Source organism: Maniola jurtina, chromosome 23 (assembly GCF_905333055.1).
Source record: "Maniola jurtina chromosome 23, ilManJurt1.1, whole genome shotgun sequence".
NCBI classification, from domain to species: Eukaryota; Metazoa; Arthropoda; class Insecta; order Lepidoptera; family Nymphalidae; genus Maniola; species Maniola jurtina.
Genome location: NC_060051.1, coordinates 9,285,945 through 9,311,459, shown reverse-complemented (window position 1 = coordinate 9,311,459; position 25,515 = coordinate 9,285,945). Strand labels below are relative to the sequence as shown.

The following is a 25,515-nucleotide window of genomic DNA, read 5'->3' as shown; positions in this document are numbered from 1 at the left end:
ATTCATTTTAATCATCATAAAATGCACTTTCAGCAGGTATAATTTTTATAGTTGTAAGTTTTTTACTTTTTGAGAAAATCGAATCAGACTTTCAAGGTAGCGGGTGGCCCGGTTTATTTGCTGTCCAGTGTATAAAAAGTGAGTTCATTTCTAGCACTTTTAGTTGGCGCATGTCTGTTAATAAAAGTTTTTTCTTATAAAATTTCTAGGTTTTGCCCGCGGCTTCGCTCGCATGAATTTTGGTTTATCATAAATCCCGCGGAAACCGTGGATTTCAGGATAAAATATACTCCTTCAGGAGTTCTCCTACATCACAAGTCTCAACTGTTTATCCTATTTGGCTGAAATTAGAAATGGAAATAAATTATACCCTGACTTAATACACAGGCTACTTTTTATCGTGATAAAGCCATTCAATAAAAAAAAACAACATTCACGCAGGCAGCGCCGCAGGCAAAACCTAGTAACTTTATATTTAAAGAAACCTTTTATTATCAAACATTAATTTAAAACACCTTAGATGCGCCAGAAATCAACTCTTTTATCAACTTACTTTACATTTTGTTATGTAGGAAATACATAGTTATTTATACAAAATACTTATGTACGTTTTGGTAATTATTCAGATACATAACAGTTTTAAATAGGTATAGAGGGTATAGAGTAAGAAAAAATACAGACCAGGTACTTTTTCATATAAGTAAAAAAAAAAAGTTCTTATTATAATTTTGACGACCCTAAGGGCAGACGAAGTTAGAAAAACATCACATTACAGATTGTATCCTAACATTGTCTGCCCTAATATTTCTGTAGTAAAGATAGTAGTAAAGATTTAAAAAACTTACCTCCAAGCAGTATTGAGTAATGACACAAATTTTCGGGGTCGGTAAAAAAGAAGCGTGTGCGTGAACCGAAGTTACTCACGATTGTGACAAAATGGCCACCAATATTTTGACAAATGACATTGCAAAGTTGCCATGATTAAATATGTATACTTCCCAAATCACTACAATTAGTGTTTCCATAAAAGGAAAAAAAATATTGAACTTTTTAAATTTTAGCCGATGTTAGGCATATAAGTTGAAGTTAGGAGACTCTACGGTTCGGTGAAAATTATCCTCAGTCAAGCATAACATGTCTATGGAATAATGCCATTGAAAGAATTTTTTGCTCTTTCAATCAATACAATAGCAAAAATTTTTTTGGAGATCGCCACTTTACTGGATATATAATATAACATACCCAGGTCGATTTTTTTTCGTATGAAATGTAGCCTATTTCACCCGGTCTTTTCGTTATTATGGTCGAATAACGAAAAGACCGGTTGAACGTTTGCAATAGCTGAGACAACGAAAGAATCTATGGGCATATTATCATCTCATTTTTCATGTTATTATGATTTATCAAACACCTTCAGTATAGCTATACTGATTGAAGCAACTCAAAAAAAAATGTCCCAAACTTTAGGGTAATTTTTGGGTCAAAAACGGGCCGACAGTGCTGTGTCCACTACATATACAATTAACTATGTTTACAGTAACTAATGTTTTAATTAATTTACTTAAGCTAATATATCATTTTGTGTATTTTGAGGATTTTGCCGAGACGCTGTTTCGCAGTCTTCATACCCTTTTTCAGTCTCATATCTGAAAAGGAATTTAAATTAATTAAAAACATAACACGAAATAAAACTTACTATTTTGGGTATTCGAATTTTTACATTTAAATAGATTAAAAAAAATATGAGTTTTTTTCATATTTTCAAAAAAGGCACAAACGGAGCTTAGAATTATAGATTTGATTGGAGTGGATCGGATTCGGGTTTATCGATGCGATTCGGTCTAATCCAGTCAGTCAGTCAATATGAATATTTTTACTGTAAAATTTTCAAAAATCGCAAGGAGAAAAATCGAGAGGAGTAACTGTTCAGGGTAATGGCTCTCTTCAGTAGTGGCTATTCAATAAATAAAAATTAATAAATCGGTAGATAGGACTCGCACACTCCGTGCAACACTGCCAGTTAATGACGGACAGTGCCATCTATATGTGCTAAAGTAAACTAGTTATTTCTTCCTGAACTTTTTTTTTTTTTTTTGTGATGCAACCACAAATTCGCGGTTTTCCGATTTATTCCTTTACTTGTGCTATAAGACCTATCTACCTAATAAATTTCATGATACTAAATCAACGGGAAGTACCCTATAGGTTATCTTGACAGCACGACAGACGGACAGACAGACAGCCAACAAAGTGATCCTATACGGGTTCCGTTTTTCCTTTTGAGGTAGGGATCCCTAAAAATGATAAACTCACTCTTGCTAGTCGCGGGCGTGTGCACGGGCGGCGGCGGTCGCTTGCTCTTCGTCGCCAGCACCGCTCGCTTCGCGCTCTGCAAGTTACACCATTATTTACATTTTCGGGTAACAGCTGATTTAATCTTTCAGGAATATGGTCGCTAACTAAGAAAGCTCCGAGTCACTCAGTGGGTGATGGCTAGAGCTATGCTTGGAGTGTATCTACATATTCAAATCAGAAATGATAGATCCTTTAGAGAACCTAAAAGAGCAACTCTGCAGATTGCGTAGCTGAACTGGCAATGGGTATAGACTGTAGACAACACACGTAGACTGGACGACCTCACCACAGATAGCTAGAAGTGGTTGGATGGGGAAGCTTGAAGATCGAGTGTAGTGGCGCTCATTAGAGAAGGGTTATGTCCCACAGTGGACATCTACAGGCTGACGACGATGGTGATGATGATTACCTATGGATGATGCTTGTCACACACCGTATGATTGTGTTCGTCTCGTGCGGTCACACAGTGTACGTGGAGACCGCCATAAACGCAAGCGCAGTGAGCGGGAAATTTTTCCTCACCACTTTGGGGCCATCCATAAATAACGTAACACGTCAAGGGGGAGGGAGGGAAGTGTGACATTGTGTGACAAGTGGGTGGGAGGGGTCCTCGTGACGTTACATTCAAAAATGAAATAAAACATATTTGGGAACTGCTGTTTAATTCAATAATTATTTCTATATGTAAACTATGTGACTTCACACTAGGGAGTCAAAATCATGAAATTCATGTGACGTAATTGATGGATGCGCTATTACCTGCGGATGATGCTTGTCGTGCGCCGCGTGGTCCCTGTGCTTGTCGTGCTTGTCCTGCGCGTTGCTGATGGCGGCGGCGTGCAGCGCGGCGCGCACGCACTCGCGCCGCACGGCAGAGCGCGCGGGCCCGCGCAGCCGCGGCACCACGCGGCCGAGCCGCGCGCGAGGGGACCACGACTCGTCTCTAACAAACAAAACAAAACGGCTCAAAAGCGTGTCGGCCTCACAGTTCCGATGCCATCAATAGATTATAAACCTTAATAGCTCAACGGTTATAGGAGCGGACTGAATTCTGAAAGGTCGGTGGTTCAAACCCACCAGTTGCACTATTGTCGTGCCTACTCCTAGCACAAGCTTTACGCTTAGTTGGAGGGGAAAGGAAAATATTAGTCATGATGAACTGAACGTGGCTAATATTCTTTACTTATTAAAATACAAAATACAAATAGATCCTATATTTTACATGCTGTCAAATACCCTATTCCAGTGTTATGCGAAGTTCATCTCCTGTTTGGTTATATACTGGTGCCGTACAGGCCATTGCCACGCGCAAGAAAAAATAAGAAAAAAAAAAATAAAAGCCGGCGATAGAAAGAGAGGCAACTTCTAGGTAAATATAGCGGCAGGTAATAAAGCGCTGTGCGACCTGAATTGCACTTTATTGTGTTGTAGTTAGAGTTACAATTTATTTAAATGATTTTGCAGAGCGAAACTACTGTACCACTGTACTAGTATGTATTCTGAGACTATCACACTTCACACTAATCACACTAATATTATAAAGGCGAAAGTTTGTATGTTTGTATGTGTGTGTGTGTGTGTGTGTGTGTGTGTGTATGTTTGTTACTCCTTCACGCAAAAACTACTGGACGGATTTGGCTGAAATTTGGAATGGAAATAGATTATACCCTGGATTAGCACATAGGCTATTTTTTATTCTGGAAAATCAAGAGTTTCCACGGGATTTTTAAAACACCTACATCCACGCGAAGTCGCGGGCATCAGCTAGTACCTAATAGAAATAGGTTAGTTTACTCAGTTATAGTTAGTAAACTCACTTGTCGGTTTTGCTTCTGCTGTCGGTCCTGCTGCGCGGCGCGCGGCGTCGCCGCACCGACCACTCCTCGTCCTCGTCCGAGCTCATCTCCAACGACGGGTATACTGCCAAGTTATACAGAATATCTGTTTATCTGTTTGTATATACTTTTTTTCTATTCACTATTAAGGCAAGCGCTTGACCCTAATCACACCTGATGGAAAGTGATGATGTGGCCTAAGATGGGACGCGCTTATTGTATAGAAGCAGGCGTTATTTTGCGGAAGTCGATGATATACAAGAAATCAAAAGCTTAATTTGCTATAATCCGCTAAACCAGACAAACCAAACCAAAAAAATTGTATGGTGCAACATGTTGCACCATACTTTGTTTATGTGTGTGTACAGTGTGCGATATGCGACTTGTATCTGAATAAATAAAATTAAAAAAAATTAAAAAAATGTTGGGCACGGCGATCTATCGAGTCTAATGATTACATTGAGTTGGTCCTTGGCAAAGCCATATGGAAACTCTGAGATACAGGTTTTCCAAACTTAATTCAGGCCCCCCGACACAATTTGTAAAAAGACCTATGTAAAAAAAAAAACAAATCATTTCATCATATAGGTGGCAGCAGTACTTCTTGTCAGACCGAACCTGTCGGATATCTAATTATCTTCTCTAAGAAGTCAAAGTATAAAACTACTAACTGATACGCCCTGGCTTCGCTCGGGTACTAGTCCGCGCTGCTGGCTGCTTTGCGCGACTTTCGCTACTACTGCTACAGCAATAAAGCTCAATATCGCTTACCATACTCCTCGTCTCGATGCACCTCCTTAATGACGTCTTCTTCATCATACTCGTCGTCATCCGCGCTGCTGGCCGGTTTGCGCGACCGCGACCGACTTCCACCACTACTGCTATAGAAATAAAAGTCAATTTTCAATAACATTAACAAATGACCTTTAACGTTTCGGTGCTATGCGCTTTTTATGCAATTAAATATCACTTGCTTTAACAGTGAAGGAATACATCGTGGAGAAATGCATGCCTGAGAGTTCTTCATAATGTTCTCATAAATTGAAAAGTCTACCAATCCACACTGGGCCAGCGTGGCTGACTATGTAATGACCTATGCCCTTCTCATTCTGAAAGGAGACCCGTCCTCAGTAGTGAGTCGGCGATGGCCTTATGATGATGTACCCGTTACTTACATTATAACTCAGTCGCGCTAAGTATGCTCCTCGCTGGTAAGCGGCGCCTCTCCCACTTCCCCGCTCACCTCCCCGCGGTCGTCTTATCGCGTCAGTACGGTTCGCATGCCGTACCTAAGCGTTAGTGTGACGTAATCGACGTTAGGTGCAAACTTAGCTTGACCGAGTAGTATAGTATGTCGTTAGACCAATAAATAAGTCGAAAGGTCGGCGGTTCAAACCCCACCCGTTGCACTATTGTCGTACCTACTCCTGGCACAAGCTTACCGCTTAGTTGGAGGGGAAAGGGGAGTATTAGTCATGATTGGCATGGCTGATATTCTTTGAATAAAAAAGGCTAAAATCATTAAGAAGATGCCATACCTTTCAACTCTAGAGGTATCAGTGGTCGGCTGGGGGGTGTCTACTGCTAGTCCGAAGGTCCGCGGAGGGGCCTCAAATCGCTGCTCACCGATACTCAGCATACCCGCCACTGCCGCATCCTCGCTAAAGAAATCCAAATTAAAAGGTACCTTAAAACATCATTTTTTAGGGTTCCGTACCTCAAAAGGTAAAACGGAACCTGTATAGGATCACTTTGTTGTCTATCTGTCTGTTGTGTCTATCAAGAAACCTATAGGGTACTTTCCGTTGACCTACCTAGAATCATGAAATTTGACAGGTAGGTAGATCCTAGGTAGGCACACATGGAAAAATCCGAAAACCGTGAATTTGTGGTTATATCACAAAAAACCTTATTAAAATGTGGTCTTGAACAAATAAATTAGTATTTTCGACTTTCAAAGTATGATTACTATACCAAGTGGGTTATCATATTAAAGGGCTTTACCTGTATCTCGGATCGAGCCGAGGATTGTTTAAGAATAGACATTCTTTATTACGTTTTTTATTTATTTTATGCATAATAAATAGTTTTTGATTTATCGTGTAAAATGTCGAAAAAATATGTCTATAGTACGGAACCCTCGGTGCGCGAGTCTGACTCGCACTTAGCCGGTTTTTATGTCCTTGTCGATATGTGCTAGATTTAGACTTACGTGTCATTAACAGGCTGGTCTTCGGCCAACACGGACGCCTGGATGAGCGACTCGATGCCGTTGGCGGGCACCGGTCTCGCCGGCGGGGGTTGTTGTGTTTGTTGTAGCGCCGCCTGTTGTTGTCGGTATGCGCTGCTGTTTGACGCTGCCACAAACCAATCCACGTTATACATTAAAAAACATACATACACACACATGCTTTATCTAGCGTGATTGAACTTTGTACAACGCCATCTAGTATCTATAGAAACTAATAATCCAGGTAACCTAAGTACCTGTGAGGATACGGGCAAGGCAAGGCAAGGCTACTTGCCCGGGCAAGGAGGCTCGGCCTCGAGACCCTGATAGACTTTAGTTTGTCGAGAAAACACCACAACAAAGTAATCAATCATGCATCATATAAAAACCTCAACCACATAGGTATGGTGTGCATATGCTGAGCTGCGGAACACGTTCAATGAAGCAAGACATGCGCAAAAGCGCAGTGTGTATAGTGAAGCAAGCTTTTCTAGCGCGATTGAACTCTTTACAACGCCATCTAGTATAGATGGCTGGAAGCTGTAACGAAGTTTTTATGGATAGTTCAGATAGTTTACCTGCATTTCGATGCGCATGATGCCTCTGGTGTTTGGGTTTGGCCGCTCTCCGCCTTGTGGGGGGAGGGGCTTCGTCTATGTACAAGTCCGCGTCCTCGTACTCGTACGTACTGGAGACACGTCTTCGTACCGGACGCTCGGACCGTCGTACCGGAAGTGGGCTTGCGTTGGCTGGTGGTGTTTGTATGACAGGCTTTTGTTCTTCGACTACCTGTTTAAAATTAAAGAATGAACCGGTCAAGAGCGAGTCGGACTCACACACGAGGGTTCCGTAGCATTGTACACCGTAATTTTTTTTTGTGATGTTAGCACAAATTCAAGGTTTTCGGATTTCCCCCTTTACTTGTGCTATAAGACCTACATACCTGCCCTTCATGATTCTAGGTCAACAGGAAGTAACCTATAGGTTTCTTGACAGACACGACATACAGACCACAAAGTGATCCTATAAGGGTTATTTTTCCCCTTTTGAGGTATGGAACCCTAAAAAACAGTGAAGTGCAATTTTTTACACACAAAAGTTGGCCAGTGTAAAATGACGTTTATAATACTTAGGTTGAAATCTATAGAGCGCACTTTGCTTACACTTAAATTTCAGTTAAAACGAGACAGATTTATGCCAGCAGTACAACGCTGTCTCGTTTTAACAGTGCCTTAAGTCTGAGCAAAGTCAAAGTGCGCTCTGCCTTACATAGTTAGTGGTCTGGAACTGGTGCGCTACCGCGGCGTCGTAGGACGGCAGCTGCGTGTGCGCGTACGCAGGGTCACCGCTGAAACTTGCTGCTTGCTGCTGATTAAAAAGCATAAAGTTAAAGTTCTTTTGTAGTTGTACGGGAGCGGTTTGGGGCGGACCATACTAAAGGGTAATTTCCCATCGAGCGCTGGGAAATTTCCCTTCAGTGGCTAGGTAGCGCCAGCTGGCCGACGCACGGTGGGGCAGATCCGGGAATTAGCTGGCCATAAATCGATTTCTCAAAAATGGCCATTGACAAACAAAACTTACTACCTTAGGTAATTAAGTAGACACCGAACATAATGCCACCTCTCCATTCCTCTAATTAGGGGTGTTCACCATTTTGTGTCAGTCTAAACCTGAGCGTCACTCTACGTGTTCATATTGCGTTAACTGATTCAATTAAAACAACTTTTTAAAAAGTGATTTTTATATGTTAGTGAGTTATTTTTGAAAAAAATCTTAATGGATTCGATTATAACAGGTAAGCGCCCATATATTACATTTATAAAAAAGTTTGAATAACGATAAAATAGATATTTTATGGCACTTGCAAAATAATGCTTCTGTTGCGGTCGAAAAATCATCTTTTAGATACTCAAAAAGGTTTTACTTTAACTTCCCACCGAGTCCCATCGGTTTTATTCATTGTAAATAAAAACTGACTATTATCCCTAATTGAATACATCGAGATTAGCTGCGGTCTCCCGCGGAATCCATATTTTGAAGGCTATGAAGTACATAGCGGAAAATCGCCGTATTTCACAAATTTCTTTTTTTTCGGTTTAAACCGGTTTTTATTTCCTTCCAGAATAGAAAGGCACTTTAGGGACTCGCACCGTAACACGTGGATTTCTTTTTACTAAAATGCAATAACAAGACTTGCCCGATTTTGATGCAAAATTGATTTATCTTGAGAGATATATTCTATCACAAGATAAATATTGTGATGAACAAAAGAAGGAAGTTAAACATAATTTCTCACGTCTAAAGTCACAATTTAAGAAAAAATGGATTGAGTCACATAAAAAGGCCCATACTTTCATTCAAAAGAATGATGAATGGTTAAAAGGAACATACGAAATACCGAGACCTAAAAAGCCTTCTTCTGGTAGACCATCAAAGTCGTTTGAAGATTCAAGTAAGAAAAGTAAACGCAGAAAAACACTCAAAATGCGTAGCACTATAGAAACAGACCATAAAACTTTATATTGAGTTGTATCCCTGGCACCCTATGTCTCCAACAATGCATAAAATCTTAATACATTGTGCAACTGTAATGGATCATGCACTTCTGCCTATTGGATTACTATCCGAAGAAGCAGCAGAGGCACGAAACAAACATTTTCGCCAGTATCGGTATTTCGCAAGAAAATGCTCAAGGGAGCAATGCAATTATGACGGCCTTAATAGGTTGTTGCTAAGTTCGGATCCATTAATATCGAGCATAAAGCCAAAACCTAAAAGAAAAAATGTGCCTCATAGCAAAGAAGCGTTGGAAATGCTTATTTCCGCTGAACTCAACACAGCAGAATGTCCTCTCATGAGGAATCTGAACCGGACCAACTTGACAAGGATGAATTGAGCTCTAGCTCTGGTGAAGACACTTGGGATTGATCTGAATCACATTATGTTTATTTTTGTATTTTTTTATTTACCATTGCATCTTTATTTTCTTAGTTTTTGTTTTTATATTTTCTTAATTTATCATAATCACGATTTTAATTTACTATTATAGTTTTAGTGTTTTTAGTTTTTTACTATGTTTTATATAGAAATAAAATCTGTTTTGGCACTTTATTGAATTATTTGTTTTTCGTGTCAAAAAACGTTTGTTTCTCCTTATCGGTGAAACTACTGAACCGATTTGGCTGAAATTTCGAATGAATATAGATTATGCCCTGGGTTAGCACATAGGTTACTTTTTATCTTAGAAAATCCATGGTTTCCACATGATTTAAATCAGAATTTCGACAAACAGGATTTAAAACCAAAATATACGCAAGCGGGGCCGCGGGCATCAGTTAGTTTTAAAAAATAAGTTCCCAAAATACTAAAAAATATAATTTAACCTATTTACAACACATATATGGGAGAAAATAATATTGGCCGCCTAATTCTTGGATCGGCCCCACTGTGCGACGTATGTATGTATCTTAAAATTTCTATATTATATATAATTTATAGTGCAGATTCCTAAACGCTCCGTTAGCGCGATTCAGATTTGTGTTCTACTTGAGCTTCAGCTGTAAGGTACTCGTGCTGCCATCTAGTGAAAGCGTCGTGAGTGGCGTCCGACTTGGGTTCGTGTATCGAGTGATTGTTTATTGATTACTTCATATGAGTGAGAGGCGCCATCTGCTTGTGAGTGTGGCAACCGCCACATAATTATGTATTAACAACACCCATTTTGAATTAGTAATGAAAGTCATAAATATTGCGCTAAGAAATAAATTGAAAATATGTCCTCCACTGAGAACATTCAGTTAGCTGGTTACCTGGTGTTCCACCTCAGGGTAGCGCTGGTAAGCAGGCTCGCTGTAGGCCAGCTCGGGCTGCTGGTAGATCTGCTGGTAGCCCGCGCGAGCTGTGTCGCCGTACTGGTTCTCTTGTTGCATGACCTCTGCTGAGAACATTCAGTTAGCTGGTTACCTGGTGTTCCACCTCAGGGTAGCGCTGGTAAGCAGGCTCGCTGTAGGCCAGCTCGGGCTGCTGGTAGATCTGCTGGTAGCCCGCGCGAGCTGTGTCGCCGTACTGGTACTCTTGTTGCATGACCTCTGCTGAGAACATTCAGTTAGCTGGTTACCTGGTGTTCCACCTCAGGGTAGCGCTGGTAAGCAGGCTCGCTGTAGGCCAGCTCGGGCTGCTGGTAGATCTGCTGGTAGCCCGCGCGAGCTGTGTCGCCGTACTGGTACTCTTGTTGCATGACCTCTGCTGAGAACATTCAGTTAGCTGGTTACCTGGTGTTCCACCTCAGGGTAGCGCTGGTAAGCAGGCTCGCTGTAGGCCAGCTCGGGCTGCTGGTAGATCTGCTGGTAGCCCGCGCGAGCTGTGTCGCCGTACTGGTACTCTTGTTGCATGACCTCTGCTGAGAACATTCAGTTAGCTGGTTACCTGGTGTTCCACCTCAGGGTAGCGCTGGTAAGCAGGCTCGCTGTAGGCCAGCTCGGGCTGCTGGTAGATCTGCTGGTAGCCCGCGCGTGCTGTGTCGCCGTACTGGTACTCTTGTTGCATGACCTCTGCTGAGAACATTCAGTTAGCTGGTTACCTGGTGTTCCACCTCAGGGTAGCGCTGGTAAGCAGGCTCGCTGTAGGCCAGCTCGGGCTGCTGGTAGATCTGCTGGTAGCCCGCGCGAGCTGTGTCGCCGTACTGGTACTCTTGTTGCATGACCTCTGCTGAGAACATTCAGTTAGCTGGTTACCTGGTGTTCCACCTCAGGGTAGCGCTGGTAAGCAGGCTCACTGTAGGCCAGCTCGGGCTGCTGGTAGATCTGCTGGTAGCCCGCGCGAGCTGTGTCGCCGTACTGGTACTCTTGTTGCATGACCTCTGCTGAGAACATTCAGTTAGCTGGTTACCTGGTGTTCCACCTCAGGGTAGCGCTGGTAAGCAGGCTCGCTGTAGGCCAGCTCGGGCTGCTGGTAGATCTGCTGGTAGCCCGCGCGAGCTGTGTCGCCGTACTGGTACTCTTGTTGCATGACCTCTGCTGAGAACATTCAGTTAGCTGGTTACCTGGTGTTCCACCTCAGGGTAGCGCTGGTAAGCAGGCTCGCTGTAGGCCAGCTCGGGCTGCTGGTAGATCTGCTGGTAGCCCGCGTGAGCTGTGTCGCCGTACTGGTACTCTTGTTGCATGACCTCTGCTGAGAACATTCAGTTAGCTGGTTACCTGGTGTTCCACCTCAGGGTAGCGCTGGTAAGCAGGCTCGCTGTAGGCCAGCTCGGGCTGCTGGTAGATCTGCTGGTAGCCCGCGCGAGCTGTGTCGCCGTACTGGTACTCTTGTTGCATGACCTCTGCTGAGAACATTCAGTTAGCTGGTTACCTGGTGTTCCACCTCAGGGTAGCGCTGGTAAGCAGGCTCGCTGTAGGCCAGCTCGGGCTGCTGGTAGATCTGCTGGTAGCCCGCGCGAGCTGTGTCGCCGTACTGGTACTCTTGTTGCATGACCTCTGCTGAGAACATTCAGTTAGCTGGTTACCTGGTGTTCCACCTCAGGGTAGCGCTGGTAAGCAGGCTCGCTGTAGGCCAGCTCGGGCTGCTGGTAGATCTGCTGGTAGCCCGCGCGAGCTGTGTCGCCGTACTGGTACTCTTGTTGCATGACCTCTGCTGAGAACATTCAGTTAGCTGGTTACCTGGTGTTCCACCTCAGGGTAGCGCTGGTAAGCAGGCTCGCTGTAGGCCAGCTCGGGCTGCTGGTAGATCTGCTGGTAGCCCGCGCGAGCTGTGTCGCCGTACTGGTACTCTTGTTGCATGACCTCTGCTGAGAACATTCAGTTAGCTGGTTACCTGGTGTTCCACCTCAGGGTAGCGCTGGTAAGCAGGCTCGCTGTAGGCCAGCTCGGGCTGCTGGTAGATCTGCTGGTAGCCCGCGCGAGCTGTGTCGCCGTACTGGTACTCTTGTTGCATGACCTCTGCTGAGAACATTCAGTTAGCTGGTTACCTGGTGTTCCACCTCTGGGTAGCGCTGGTAAGCAGGCTCGCTGTAGGCCAGCTCGGGCTGCTGGTAGATCTGCTGGTAGCCCACGCGAGCTGTGTCCCCGTACTGGTACTCTTGTTGCATGACCTCTGCTGAGAACATTCAGTTAGCTGGTTACCTGGTGTTCCACCTCAGGGTAGCGCTGGTAAGCAGGCTCGCTGTAGGCCAGCTCGGGCTGCTGGTAGATCTGCTGGTAGCCCGCGCGAGCTGTGTCCCCGTACTGGTACTCTTGTTGCATGACCTCTGCTGAGAACATTCAGTTAGCTGGTTACCTGGTGTTCCACCTCTGGGTAGCGCTGGTAAGCAGGCTCGCTGTAGGCCAGCTCGGGCTGCTGGTAGATCTGCTGGTAGCCCACGCGAGCTGTGTCCCCGTACTGGTACTCTTGTTGCATGACCTCTGCTGAGAACATTCAGTTAGCTGGTTACCTGGTGTTCCACCTCAGGGTAGCGCTGGTAAGCAGGCTCGCTGTAGGCCAGCTCGGGCTGCTGGTAGATCTGCTGGTAGCCCACGCGAGCTGTGTCCCCGTACTGGTACTCTTGTTGCATATCCTCCGCTGAATACATTCCTGGAAAAATACGTCCATTTAGTAATTTATTATGGCCATTGGTACGGATTCTGAGCATAACTAAATTGTAGAGTATTCGTATCCTCTTCTTACTAGTGTGATATGAAAAGGATAGACACAGTTTGAAAGTTTTTTTTTTAATTTAGAGCTGTCAAACCTCATGACTTGCCAGTCGCGAGCCTATTCTTTTTGTAGCGAGCACTAAGTCTTCAAATGTAAAATTGATTTTCCGTCTTTTTTTTAGGAATATCACAAAAAAAAAGATGCAGATACTCTATTTTTAAGCTTAAAAAAGCATAAACTTAGCATCCACCTATACTTTATCTCTGTTACGTAATCCCATACAAATGACAGAGACAAAAATCTCAGTGGGCGTTAACCATTTTGAGTCACCAACCAATCACAAGGTCCTATTTTGAAATGGTTCACTGCTGAAGTGGTTTGAGGATATGTGTCAAGTTCCTTACCTGCTCCATAGTTCATCTCCTGTCCCTCAGGGCGTATGTTGGGGAGATTCTCGTTGGTGAAGAGAATCTGCTCTTCATGGTAGTCTCCAATGTCCTTCTTTGAGATGGTCCACTGTTGGAGCGGTTTGAGGGCGCGCTCCGTTCGTATCAGATGGGATTTGAGGATGGAGTGTTCCGGAAGGCTGTATGGAGGCGGTTCTTCGCGTGATGATGATGGGGAGTTGCTGAAAGAGAGAAAGATGCCTATAGGTTGCGTCGAACTAGTATTTGACTCAAGACAAAGCGATGCTACAACCCATAACATGATTAGACTAAGAACTTATAAACCTGAAAGTTTAACACAAGGAGGAACGATCAGCGACTATTAAGTTTGGATCATTGTGATTTAGGCAGATACCAGGTAACAAAGTATAAAATCTTACGTCAAAGTATATGGCTACATAATATGACTCAACTAAGCTAAGTCAAATCATTTATTCAAAATAGGTACCATTGTACATTTTTTGATCCTCAATTGTTGGATTTGTAAGATAATGATGTAATGGTGATAAAAAAGATTGCTCTTGTGTAGCATACTTTTTTAGAAACATCGTTTTAACAATTGATAACTCAAAAACAATTTTTTTGGGGTAAGCTGCTTTTTAGAAACAGAATCCATCCTTGATATTTAAAAAATCTGCAATACTTTTACAAAACTGTATAAGATACAAATACCTCATAAATATTTCAATACTTTTGAGTCTTTTGTGTCTTACACAGTTCTTAAAAACTTACTTCAACTTAATCTTCAAGCCAACCTTCTTATCTTGTCTATCCACATATCCGTTCCCATCTTGATAGGCAACCTCCTCATAATTTTGATATGCATATTTCTCCGAAAAATCCTTCTCCAAACCATACTTAACATCAGGTACGCCGTTCACATATTTAACATCATCTGTCATAATTTTCACATCGCCTTCCACATATTTAACACCATTGTCCACATATTTAACATTAGCGTCCAAATACTTAACATTAGGGTCCACATATTTAACATCACTGTCCACATATTTAACACCACTGTCCACATATTTAACACCACTGTCTATATATTTAACACCATTGTCCACATATTTAACACCACTATTCACATATTTAACATCGCTAGTGACATATTTAACATCCTGTAGATATCTCTCTGGGTATACAACTTCTTTATTGTCTATGTAGAATTTGTCAGCATATACTTTTTCTTCAAAATCGCCATTTGCATTTGGTTGCATATGCATAATAGGTTTGGGTAAGGTTAGTTTCAGCGATTTTTTTGGTGTTGCTTGCTTTTTGCTCTGAGCTTTGTTTGGTGAGTGATTCTTGACTTTTAAATCCTGCAAAAAAAAATTAAGTAGTATCAATGATGAAATTCTAGAACTTATAGCAAATACCTTCTAAATTGAAACTCAATTGTTTGGTTGTTATGGATATCTGAGCTAAAAGGTGGTGAAAAAGTTGACAAGTATTAATTTCCACTATTTTATTAGTTTTGCTATTTGTATTTCTAACCACAATGAAGTGGACAATGTATATGCGTTTAGGGCATGTTTAGGGTATGTATGTTTGTATGTATGCATGATACCATTTTTCTAAAAAAAGACTATTTTGCCCATTTCATGAGATATTTTGCATATGTATTACCCCTGCACGCGTAACATATTATAGTGTTATACTTACGATAACTTATGGGCTACCAAAAATGATCTGTAGTCTAATGGTTATAAAAAAATTACCTTATCCTTAGTACTAGAACTCCTTTTCTCCAAAACGCGCAACTCCTTACAAAGTTCTCTGACCAGTTGTCCAGAGTTTAAGCATTTGGGCACGTTGTCACGTTTCGACGAATCCGACTGTTAAAAACAAATGGAAGTTTCTCAAAATAAAAATTGTGAAAATTAAAAATTTATAACACCCCCGACAAGTGAAGGTTACAGTAACTAGTAAAGAGCTGATAACTTTGCTGAGCTGAACCAGCCGTTTGAAAGTTACTTAGTTAAGCTCCTAAACTAATGAACCGATTTTAATTTAGTTTTTTTTTTGTTTGAAAGGAGGCTTGATCGAGAGTGTTCATAGCATAATCCAAGAAAATCGGTTCAGCCTATAAAATATCTGAAAGTTATCAGCTCTTTTTAGTTACTGTAACCTTCACTTGTCAGAGGTGTTATAAATTTTTAATTTACACTTGTTTTTCTAAATAATGATGCAATTTCTGAGGAAGTGGGATGAAAGATACTTACGCTTTTGAGTGCATGCCACTCTTTGAGAGCATTGGATAGTATTTTGATCCCTCGCAGCAACAAGGGAGGCAATTCCGCCGGCGGAGTCGACACGCAGCTCTCGCTTAGTGTGAAGTCTTCATCCTGGTAATGAAAAACCTTCAATTTACCTCAATATTACAAAATACAACTTGTACTGTAAAGTCATTTTTAAAAACCCGGCCAAGCGCGAGTCAGACCCGCTCACCGACGGTTCTGTACTCGGGTATTTTTTCCGTCAGTTTGCACGATAAATCAAAAATCATTATGCAGAAAATCTGTATTAGATTGTATAGGTAATATGATATGATATTTCATATAACTCACAGTGTATAGTTATCTTACTTTGAAAATTGAAAATACTAATCATTATTTGATTATTTTTGTAATGTGACCACAAATTCACGGTTTTTGGATTTTTTACTTGTGCTATAAGACCTACTTACCTGCCAAATTTCATGATTCCAGGTCAACGGGAAGTACCCTCTAGGTTTTCTTGACAGACACGACAGACTGACAGATGGACAACTGTTCATTTTGTTCGTGATCTGTCATCAATGGCGACTATTCTATATCAATGGTACTGTACTTACCTGAGTTTCTTCATTGTGCCTACGGAGCGTAGTCAGTAACTGCGCAGCCGCGTACCAGTGTAGCGCTTCGAAGAGGGGGTATCTGAACATCATGGGCGTCTCCACTCGACCCTCGATTTCATAGATCCTGTAAAAAATATAACCAAGTTTTGATTTTTAGGTTTTTATATCTCGAAAAGGAAAAAAGGAACGTTTATAGGATTACTTTGTGATCTACCTGTCTGTCTGTCGGGTCTGTCAAGAAAACCTATAAGGTAAATTTAGCGAATAAGGTAGGTCTTATAGCACAAGTAAAGGAAAAATCTGAAAACCATGACATTGTGGTTACAACGCAAAAAAAAAGTTAAAAATGGATGATTTTCAAAAATCCTTTCTTAGCAGATGTCTACGTCATAATAGCTATCTGCATGCGAAATTTCAGCCCAATCCGTCCTGTAGTTTAAGCTGTGGTTTGATAGATCAGTCAGTCAGTTATTCAGTTATTCAGTCAGCTTTTCCTTTTATATATTTAGGTGTACTTACTGCAACTGCATCTCAATAGCGTAAGAGTGCAGCAAGTTGCCGCCGAACACCAGCGAGTCGCACGGAGTGTACACCGCATGGATCCAGCCCGTCGGGATGAATAACGTTTCACCCGGACCAAGTTCCGCTGTACCGTACCATTCCACCTGGAACAAAGTAGTCATTTATAGGATATTTTACACCAAAAAAGAAAAAATCTAAAAATGATTCAGTTTTTTTTCGAGTGTCTACTATAACCAAACTCACCATATCACCAAAGAACCTCTCGGACTGGTTGTTGGCAGCGCTCCACTGCTGGTACAACGCCAGATTTGTAGTAGTTGGCGGAATCAGGTAGAATATCTGGAACAAATTGTATGGGTTTTAAAATTAATGTGGATAGGCCTCTCAGGGTGAGATCTACAGATTGCACTCTGACTTTGCTTAGACTTAAGCGAGCGACTTAAAACGAGACAGATGTATATCTCGCACATAAATCTGTTTCGTTTTGCTCTTAATCTCACCCTCGGAATGAGAAAATTAGGCCATAGTCTAGATGAACCTGAGACGCGGGTTTGCAAACTTACTTCAGGGTTCCCAACACAATTCGGAATGACAATACTTTCTAATGTCTGCGCGCGCAGACATAAGACAGTATCGCTGCATGGTAGGCAATACATTATGAGCCCATTCCAGACACCGAGTGATGTCGGGCGGATCCACTAGATTGCACCTACAGAGAATCATACTACAAAAGGTATTCATATTACCTTTCGTCCATGCAGCACGTGGTACCACACAGTGGTTCCGCCGAAATCCACGTGGAAGTCGGTATAAGAGGCGCGCGCAGACATCAGACAGTATCTCTGTACATACAGGCCATACGTTCTGATCCCAGACTAGACGCCGAGTGATGCCGGGCGGGTCCACTATATTATACACATGCTGCAATAATACTACAATAGATATTCAAATTACCTTCCGTCCATGCAGCACGTGGTACCACACAGTGGTTCCGCCGAAATCCAGGTGGAAGTCTGTATAAGAGGCGCGCCCAGACATCAGACAGTATCTCTGTACATACAGGCCATACGTTCTGATCCCAGACTAGACGCCGAGAGATGCCGGGCGGGTCCACTATATAATACACATGCTGCAAGAATACTACAATAGATATTCAAATTACCTTCCGCCCATGCAGCACGTGGTACCACACAGTGGTTCCGCCGAAGTCCACGTGGAAGTCGGTATAAGAGGCGCGCGCAGACATCAGACAGTATCTCTGCACGGCAGGCCGCGCCGGTTCGCCGCTTGCAGGCCATACATTCTGAGCCCAGTCTAGACGACGAGCGATGCCGGGCGGCTCCACTAGATTGCACATGCTGAAAAAAAAATGCGTACAAGTGAAACTTACTGAAAGTGAGTGGCCATTTTCAAAAACTCGAGAAATTTTCTGTTTTATGATCACAAGGAATTCTAGTATTCCTTATAATCTGTTAGTACTCAGGTATTTTTTCCGTCATTTTGCACGATAAATCCTAAGCTATTATGTATAAAAATAAATAAAAAATATTATAATATAAAAATCGGATTCCTTTCTTTACTTTTGCTGTAAGACCTACCTACCTGGCCATGATTCTACATCTACGGGAAGTACCCTATAGGTTTTCTTGACAGACACGACAGACGGACAGACAGACAACAAAGTTATCCTATAAGAGTTCTGGTTTTCCTTTTGAGGTACGGAACCCTAAAAAGAAGTGAAACTAACTTAGTTTCAGTAAACTCCAGGCTGAGCACGTTGAGCACTTTGTCGTCGCGCAGCTCGGGCGGCGTCTCGAAGTACTCGACAAAATCTGCCAGCGGCATGCGCAGTGTCGTTTGTCTGCGCACGTCTATTACTTCCACCTGTAAAAGTAAATAACTTCAGAAATTTAAGGAGACATGCAATATTGAAACACTTTTTCAGGCAATTGAGAAGTCTTTATATTTTTGTTTCATCATTAACATGACAATTTTATTGTTAGTTTGCGGTGTTCTATTCGTGCATGTTTTACGCCTTTCAGCAGATGCTATTGGTTCATTTTTTAAGTTAGTAAGATAACATAAATTTTTCTAGAAAATAATTTGTACTTGTCAATGCAAAATGAACCTAAACTATCTTCTTTCAAAGTTCAAATTCATCATTGAATATTAAAACTTAAATTACCTCTAACTGTGCTCCACAATATCTCAGCACGGATCTGACATTGAAAGTGGCAGGGTTTGGGATCTTCATGTCCAAACCCTCATTAGTGTTGAATATTACCGGCTTGGTAAACCCTGCAACAAATTCATACAACCTGTAGATTTTATTGAGTATTTATTTGGAACAGTAAAACGAAATGATCAAAGAATCATATCAGAGAAGAAATTCTGGTCCAAAAGTGCTGGAATGGCAACCTCATATTGGAAAAGGCTGTGACCATCACACATGTCATATGACCACAGAAATGTGGTTTTTGGCGCGGTCTTTCAAACAACTTTTATCATTCATTTTAATTCTCATACAGATCTTACAAAAATATCATCATCATCTTCTTCAGTCTGTGGACGTCCACTGTTGGACATAGGCCTTCCCTATAGAGCGCCACCACACTCTGTCCTTAGCCTCCCTCATCCAGAAAAATATCAATGGTGTGCTTATTATGCAATAAAGAATAATTTAAAACAATTCCCGATTTCCAAAAATTAGTCAAATAGAATATTACACACAAAAAAATCTCTTCTTTATAATATTAGTGCAGATTGAGCAAAAATATTTTGTTTGAATAGATTGATAAGTATGACAGTGTTCACAGTTTCTGGCTATTCTTTGGTAGAATGGTGAAGCAAGAACAGGTTACCATTATCGCTGTTGTATAAAAGCAGGTGTTACTTTGTGTAAGTCCATACAAGGAACCAAAAGCTTAATTTGGTAGCTTGCTTTTCCTGCATGTTAAGCAGTGGGAGGGCGGGCGGTGCAAATCGCATGCTACATAGTGCACTATACTTTTGTCTGGTTTAGTGGACTATAGCAAATTAAGCTTTTGGTTCATTGTATACCATTATCTCTGACAAATTCCTCGGTAAAGTGCTGAGGTCTCATCCGTTGTAGAGATGCAGCAGTTGGGCGCAGAGGCCGGGCGGCGAGTGCTCGCACCCAGGCGGGCGTCCCTGCTTGAGAGGGCCGAGTCTCCGCCCCTATCTCGTATCTGTCCGCACGGTGGTTGTTTGTGGGAATTTTCACTGAAAATATTTTGTTTTTTTTTACTTTATTTTTTTAATCACTTAAATCTAGCCTTACAGGATAATTCCTGATTTGCTTGTGTAACATTCAAAATAAATACTTATGAACCTTATAACAATATTCATCATTCACCTATGATATATATTCATCATATAATATATTATAGGTATCACCACCAATTATTTTCTGACCATAATCAACCTCAACAACTCTACAGGGGTCTCCTCTCAGAAGGAGAAGGGTTTGGTCTACCATGCTGGCCAAGTGAGGATTGGTATATTATGATATTTTAATGTATTTATTTCCCTATTTTACTGGCAAGATGCATCCTGGGAATAAACAGGCTTTATCCCAGAAAATCCAAACTATTCCCATGGGATTTACCCATGAGAATAGTCTACTAGGTTCATCATAAAGTCTAATAAGAATACTTTATAATATTGATGCCTTAACATAGCCCTAGATTCATTTCCGAAGTCTGTCTATATCTAGTAAGTGTATCAAAGAGTCACAAAACCAACTATAAGAATATACACCATATTCTTAACTTGTATTCCTCTTATTGTTGTACTCAATTCAAAAAACAACACAAATGTTAAGCTTATTCTGTCAATTCAAGATTTAAAAACATATTATTGCCTTTAAATGGTCGTCTGCCAGTGCTAAGCCTGAGATCTTTAGAGCATTCTTTAACTTTGCTCCGACTGAGTTATAACTAAACAGATTTACTGAGCTAAGTCAAAGTTCGCTTTATAGATCTCAGCTTAAGTACCTTAATAGCACATAATAACACTGTATCGTTATTATTGCATAATGTTATACTGTATACAAATAGCGAATCTATAAGGTACTGTTTTTACTTACATACAGAGGGTCCATAGGTTTGAGAACATTTTGGGCAATGGTACTTGTCAATATCATCTGAATGGTATATTTTGACATCGACACAGCTGAAAAAATAAACAATCAGAACCTTATTATTTTGCACTAGGAGCACCTGCATATTTTGATTAGTAAAACATTAAAATCTAGATATTAACATGTAATACACGTGATAAGCTGAAGTTTTGAAAATTTGTTTATGCGTTTCATGTTTCTAGTATTAGAGGAAATTAAAAATAATATTAGACAAAGCTTTGGTATAAAGAAACACGCATTTTATGGCCCTATGGTGACCGACAATATAAACAAACACCGGGAGCGAGAAATCGCCTTAAACCCCAAAAAAAATATTGGGAAGCTTTAAATAGGAAAGTTACATTACCAATATCGTAGTTTTCGGTTGATTTAATGTACAAAAATTAAAGAAAACATATCTTTACAACATGATGGCCGAAGAGCCGAGTGCTGTCAAATTGATTCAATTTTTTCTCACACACAAAAGGGCTTTAACTGAAAAACTTTGACATTTTCCACTTTACCTCCCATGAAACCACTCGCGGCAGCAGTCACATTCTATCATAAATTGTCCAAGATTATATGGTTGACCACACAAACAATAGGTTTCCTTCGATGACGCCATTTTGATGGCGAATAGACAATTTTCTTTTTTTTTTCTCCACGTCGCTTTGGGGTGGTCATTTAAAAAATGCTTACAAATCATAGACAATAATTCACATTTTGATAAAATCGAATATTTTCAAAAAAAAATTAGCATTAGATTCAATCATGATTCAATGTTTTTATCTAATGTAATTTGCAAATTAATTAGTTTATCAGGAATCGTTCCAGATTTATCTCCTTTATTTCTCTAAGAAAAGCGCCTGTACAAATTATAAAGCAAAGATTACTAAACGACAATCTAAACGTGCTCTATATTTTTTGGCAGGCGCAATGATGGCGATTGGCGTCTTTAGCTAAAGACGAGGCAATGCAGCACCGAGCATGTGTTACTCGTAGGTCTTCGATGTAAAACAAACCGCTTTTATTCTGAACAATAAAATTCCTGAAGTGCATTAAAAAAAATTACTATTTTTCTTTAGATAGGTAGCAGTAGAACCTACTGTTCCTATTTACTGGCCTACATTTTATATTGTTTGTGATCGTATGACAATGCAAGTTGCATTGTTGCTCGACTGTATCTAATCTACTAGAATATCAAATGCCTACATAATAAAGTACTAAGGTCTCCTACAGTAGATATATAGGTTTTTTTTGGGTTCTTTGAAAAAAACATCAGGGACTACCCCGCACATTCTTTTTGCTTTTATTTTCCGGGACAAAAAATTAGGTAACTAGGTCTGTGTCTGTCTGATGTAAGCTACGAGTAATTCTAGATCTTTCATTAAGTTCTGTGGAATGGCTTGACCGTGGTATGCTGACAGACAGACAGACAGACACACTTTCGTATTTATAATATTAATTTAGTAGTCAGGAATGTATGACATGGAGAGTGACACAGGCTAATTTTCATCCCGGAAAATGAAACAGTTCACACGGGATTTTTAAAAACCTGAATCCACGTGAAAAAAGTTACGAGCAAAAGCTAGTTTTCAATTACTTATGTATGTATAAGTTATAACTAAGTGCTTACTTCCTTAATTTTTGGTTCTTTATTTGTGTATGTAATGAATTAAATAAATAACTATGTATAACTATTAACAGGGCTCTCTCCGTCACTCGTTTCATACAATCGTAGTTCCAATTTCATTTGAATATTCTAAAAATATGTAGTTTTACAGTTACAGGGGCTCAAAGATTTGTATGAAAATTTTTAAGACTGCGTAACTTTGAAACCGAATATTTTAACAGAAATCTAGAAAACCACAGACATAGATATTAGTTTCTAGAATATGTCTGCAAAATTTCATGGACTTTGGTTGCTTAATATTCAAATGAAATTGGAACTACGATTGTATGAAACGAGTGGCGGAGAGAGCCCTCTATCTAATGATCGTGTGCATGATGTCCTTAGGTAGGTAGTAGCTGTTCCAATGCAAAATGTATTATCATAGGTAAATAATTAATTACTTACTCGTATGTTGCTATCTAAATTCGCAAGGTGTACAAAGTCGATAGTGCCTGGGCAGAGTGAACTTTGCACGGGTCCAGGGTAAACTTATCGGGGTTACGTGCGTTTTACCTAGTTAATTAATATCATTTGCTTTAACGATGAAGGAAAACATCGTGAGGAAACCTGCATGTCTGAGAGTTCTCCATAATGCTCTCAAAGGTGTGTGAAGTTATCCACCCTCACTATATAGGCATTAGTGATAGGCTAGCTATGAATCGAGTACTTCTCGTTTTGAGTGGAGACCCATTCTCAGTAGTGAGCTGGATAAAACCCGCATACCTGAGAGTTCTCTACCTATAATATTCTCAAAGATGCGTGAACTCGGGCTATCTGCACTAGTTCAGCGTGGTAGACTATAGCCTATATTATTCTAAGAGGAGACCCGTTCTCAGTAGTAGGCTGACGATGGGTTGGTAATGATGTGTATTTGTGTAACATCGATTCTGCCCGGGCAGTGCCTTTGCCCACCCTGTGAACTTTGACTGTAACATAGCGTTTGTACTGAAATTCATTTATGTTATTGTTATTATTACCTACTTCCCGGTTTAAACATTATTTTACTCGATTAGATCTATTTTGAAATCATGAATAAAACCAATTAGTTTATCGCCAAACGTCGATATTTTGAACGCTTTTTTTCAATTAAAATGAAACGTGCTCAGTTTAGAGATCCTTTGTTAAAAAATAATTAAATCAGAAATCATGACTTGACAAAAGATATTATAGACTCCAGACAGGCAAGCCCATTCATCTTGCATACGAAGGATTCCATCGAACGATAAATAGGTAGGTAACTAGAGAACACTTTTTAATTTTCATGCCATTTTGCAATTTTTTGGGTTCCATTCCTCAAAAGGATAAACAGAATCCTTATAGGAACACTTTGTTGTCTGTCTGTGTGTCTATGTATCTGTCCGTCTGTCCGTCTCTCGTGTCTGTCAAGAAAACCTATAGAGTAGGTACCTACTTCCCGTTGGCCTAGAATTATGAAATTTGGCAGGCAGGTAGTTCTTATAACACAAGTAAAGGAATAAATCCTAAAACCATGAATTTGTGGTTAAATCACAGAAAAAAATTAAAATGTGTTTCAATTTTCAAAGTATGATGACTAGGTATATCAAGTGGGGTATCATATGAAAGGGATTTATCTGCAAATTCTATAACAGATTTTTATTTATTTTTAAGCATAATAGATTTTGATTTATCGTTCAAAATGTCGGAAAAAATACCAGAGAACGCGGACCCTCTCGGTGCGCGAGTCTGACTCGCACTTGGCCGGTTTTTTATTATTTGTTGTTATAGCGGGAATAGAAATACTCTCCTTTATACATAGTACCTAAAATAAGTAGTTCATTCTGACTGTTCCGAGTGTAGTCTTTGATACAAAATTCCTAGTCACAATCGTCATAATAAATACTGAAAATCAATGAAAAAGTGGTTGTCCCTTTGTTGAGTCAACACCAAGTTTTTGTGCCAAAAATTCGCGTTACTAAAAACTGAACAACTGAAAACCTTGCTGACTTTTTATAGTAGGTACTAGGTAGGTACCTAAGGCAAAAAAAACATATTTCGCTAACAAAATATCAGTTTGATTCATTCATTATTTTTTCAATCATAATCATCATCATGATCATTAATCAACCCATCGTCGGCTCACTACTGAGACCGGCCTTCTCTCAGAATGAGAAGGGGTCTGGTCATAGTCCACTACGCTGGTCAAGGAGTGCGGTTTGGTAGAATTCACATACTTTTGATGAGAACATTATAGAGAACTCTCAGGCAATAGGATCCTCATGGTGTTTTTACCCGACTGCGGCAAAGCCAAAAGGAAGGGTTATGATTTTAGCAGGCTATGTATGTATGTGTGTGTTTGTATCCAGATTCTGTGTGTTCCACCGTAGCGCCTAAACTACTGGGCCGATTTTGAAGAATGAGGTGTCAATCGATTCGTTGTAAAGATCCGGGTGACATAAGCTACATTTTATAAGAAAAAAGAATATTAACGGATATAACATGAAAAAAAGTGGGGGTCTCCAAATTTTATTTTTTTGCTATTGTATCGAGTGGGGTGTCAAATGAAAGAGGAGAAAATTCTGATTTCATAAATATATGTGCTACAACATTAAAATATACCAAGCGACAGAAAAACAATTTTACTATAATAATTTTCTGCGTTTATTAAGACGATCGCAGTCGGGTTTTAGTTTTCAACTTTATCTTGTTACCGTAAAAGCATGTGACGCATATACCTACCTAGTCAGAGGCAAGTTATACATGTCCGGGATCGAATCGAACCCCGTGGGTAGCCGAAGTCAAGAAATCGCAAGTGCGTGTCCAACTTTACCCCTTTTTAGGGCTCCGTACCTCAAAAGGAAAAAGGAACCCTTAGGTATGTGTC

The 25,515-nt window shown here is 40.6% G+C and overlaps 1 protein-coding gene across 1 annotated transcript; it reads right to left on the bottom strand.

The window, feature by feature from the left end:
* Positions 1-1,260: 1,260 nt before the first annotated feature.
* LOC123877184 (histone lysine demethylase PHF8-like) lies at positions 1,261-21,641 on the bottom strand. Its single transcript, XM_045923701.1, has 23 exons — positions 21,526-21,641; positions 20,969-21,054; positions 19,921-20,103; positions 19,046-19,158; positions 18,608-18,744; positions 18,023-18,218; positions 17,104-17,199; positions 16,858-17,003; positions 16,336-16,462; positions 15,725-15,847; positions 15,221-15,337; positions 14,229-14,821; positions 13,455-13,678; positions 12,848-12,987; positions 7,690-7,815; positions 6,999-7,209; positions 6,403-6,547; positions 5,729-5,851; positions 4,962-5,071; positions 4,173-4,275; positions 3,115-3,298; positions 2,314-2,389; positions 1,261-1,646 (listed from the first exon to the last, which is right to left on the bottom strand). Exons 1-23 carry the CDS (start codon positions 21,624-21,626, stop codon positions 1,567-1,569), a joined length of 3,540 nt encoding a protein of 1,179 aa, XP_045779657.1. The 5' UTR covers positions 21,627-21,641; the 3' UTR covers positions 1,261-1,566.
* Positions 21,642-25,515: the final 3,874 nt, after the last annotated feature.

Coding starts and splice junctions, on each gene's coding strand:
- LOC123877184 (XM_045923701.1), bottom strand. CDS start 21,626: ATGGCGTCATCGAAGGAAACCTATTGTTTGTGTGGTCAACCATATAAT. Junction 19,159..19,920: donor GGAATTTGTCAGAGATAATG/GTATACAATGAA, acceptor AATTTGTTGCAG/GGTTTACCAAGCCGGTAATA. Junction 14,822..15,220: donor GTTCTAGTACTAAGGATAAG/GTAATTTTTTTA, acceptor TTTTTTTTGCAG/GATTTAAAAGTCAAGAATCA.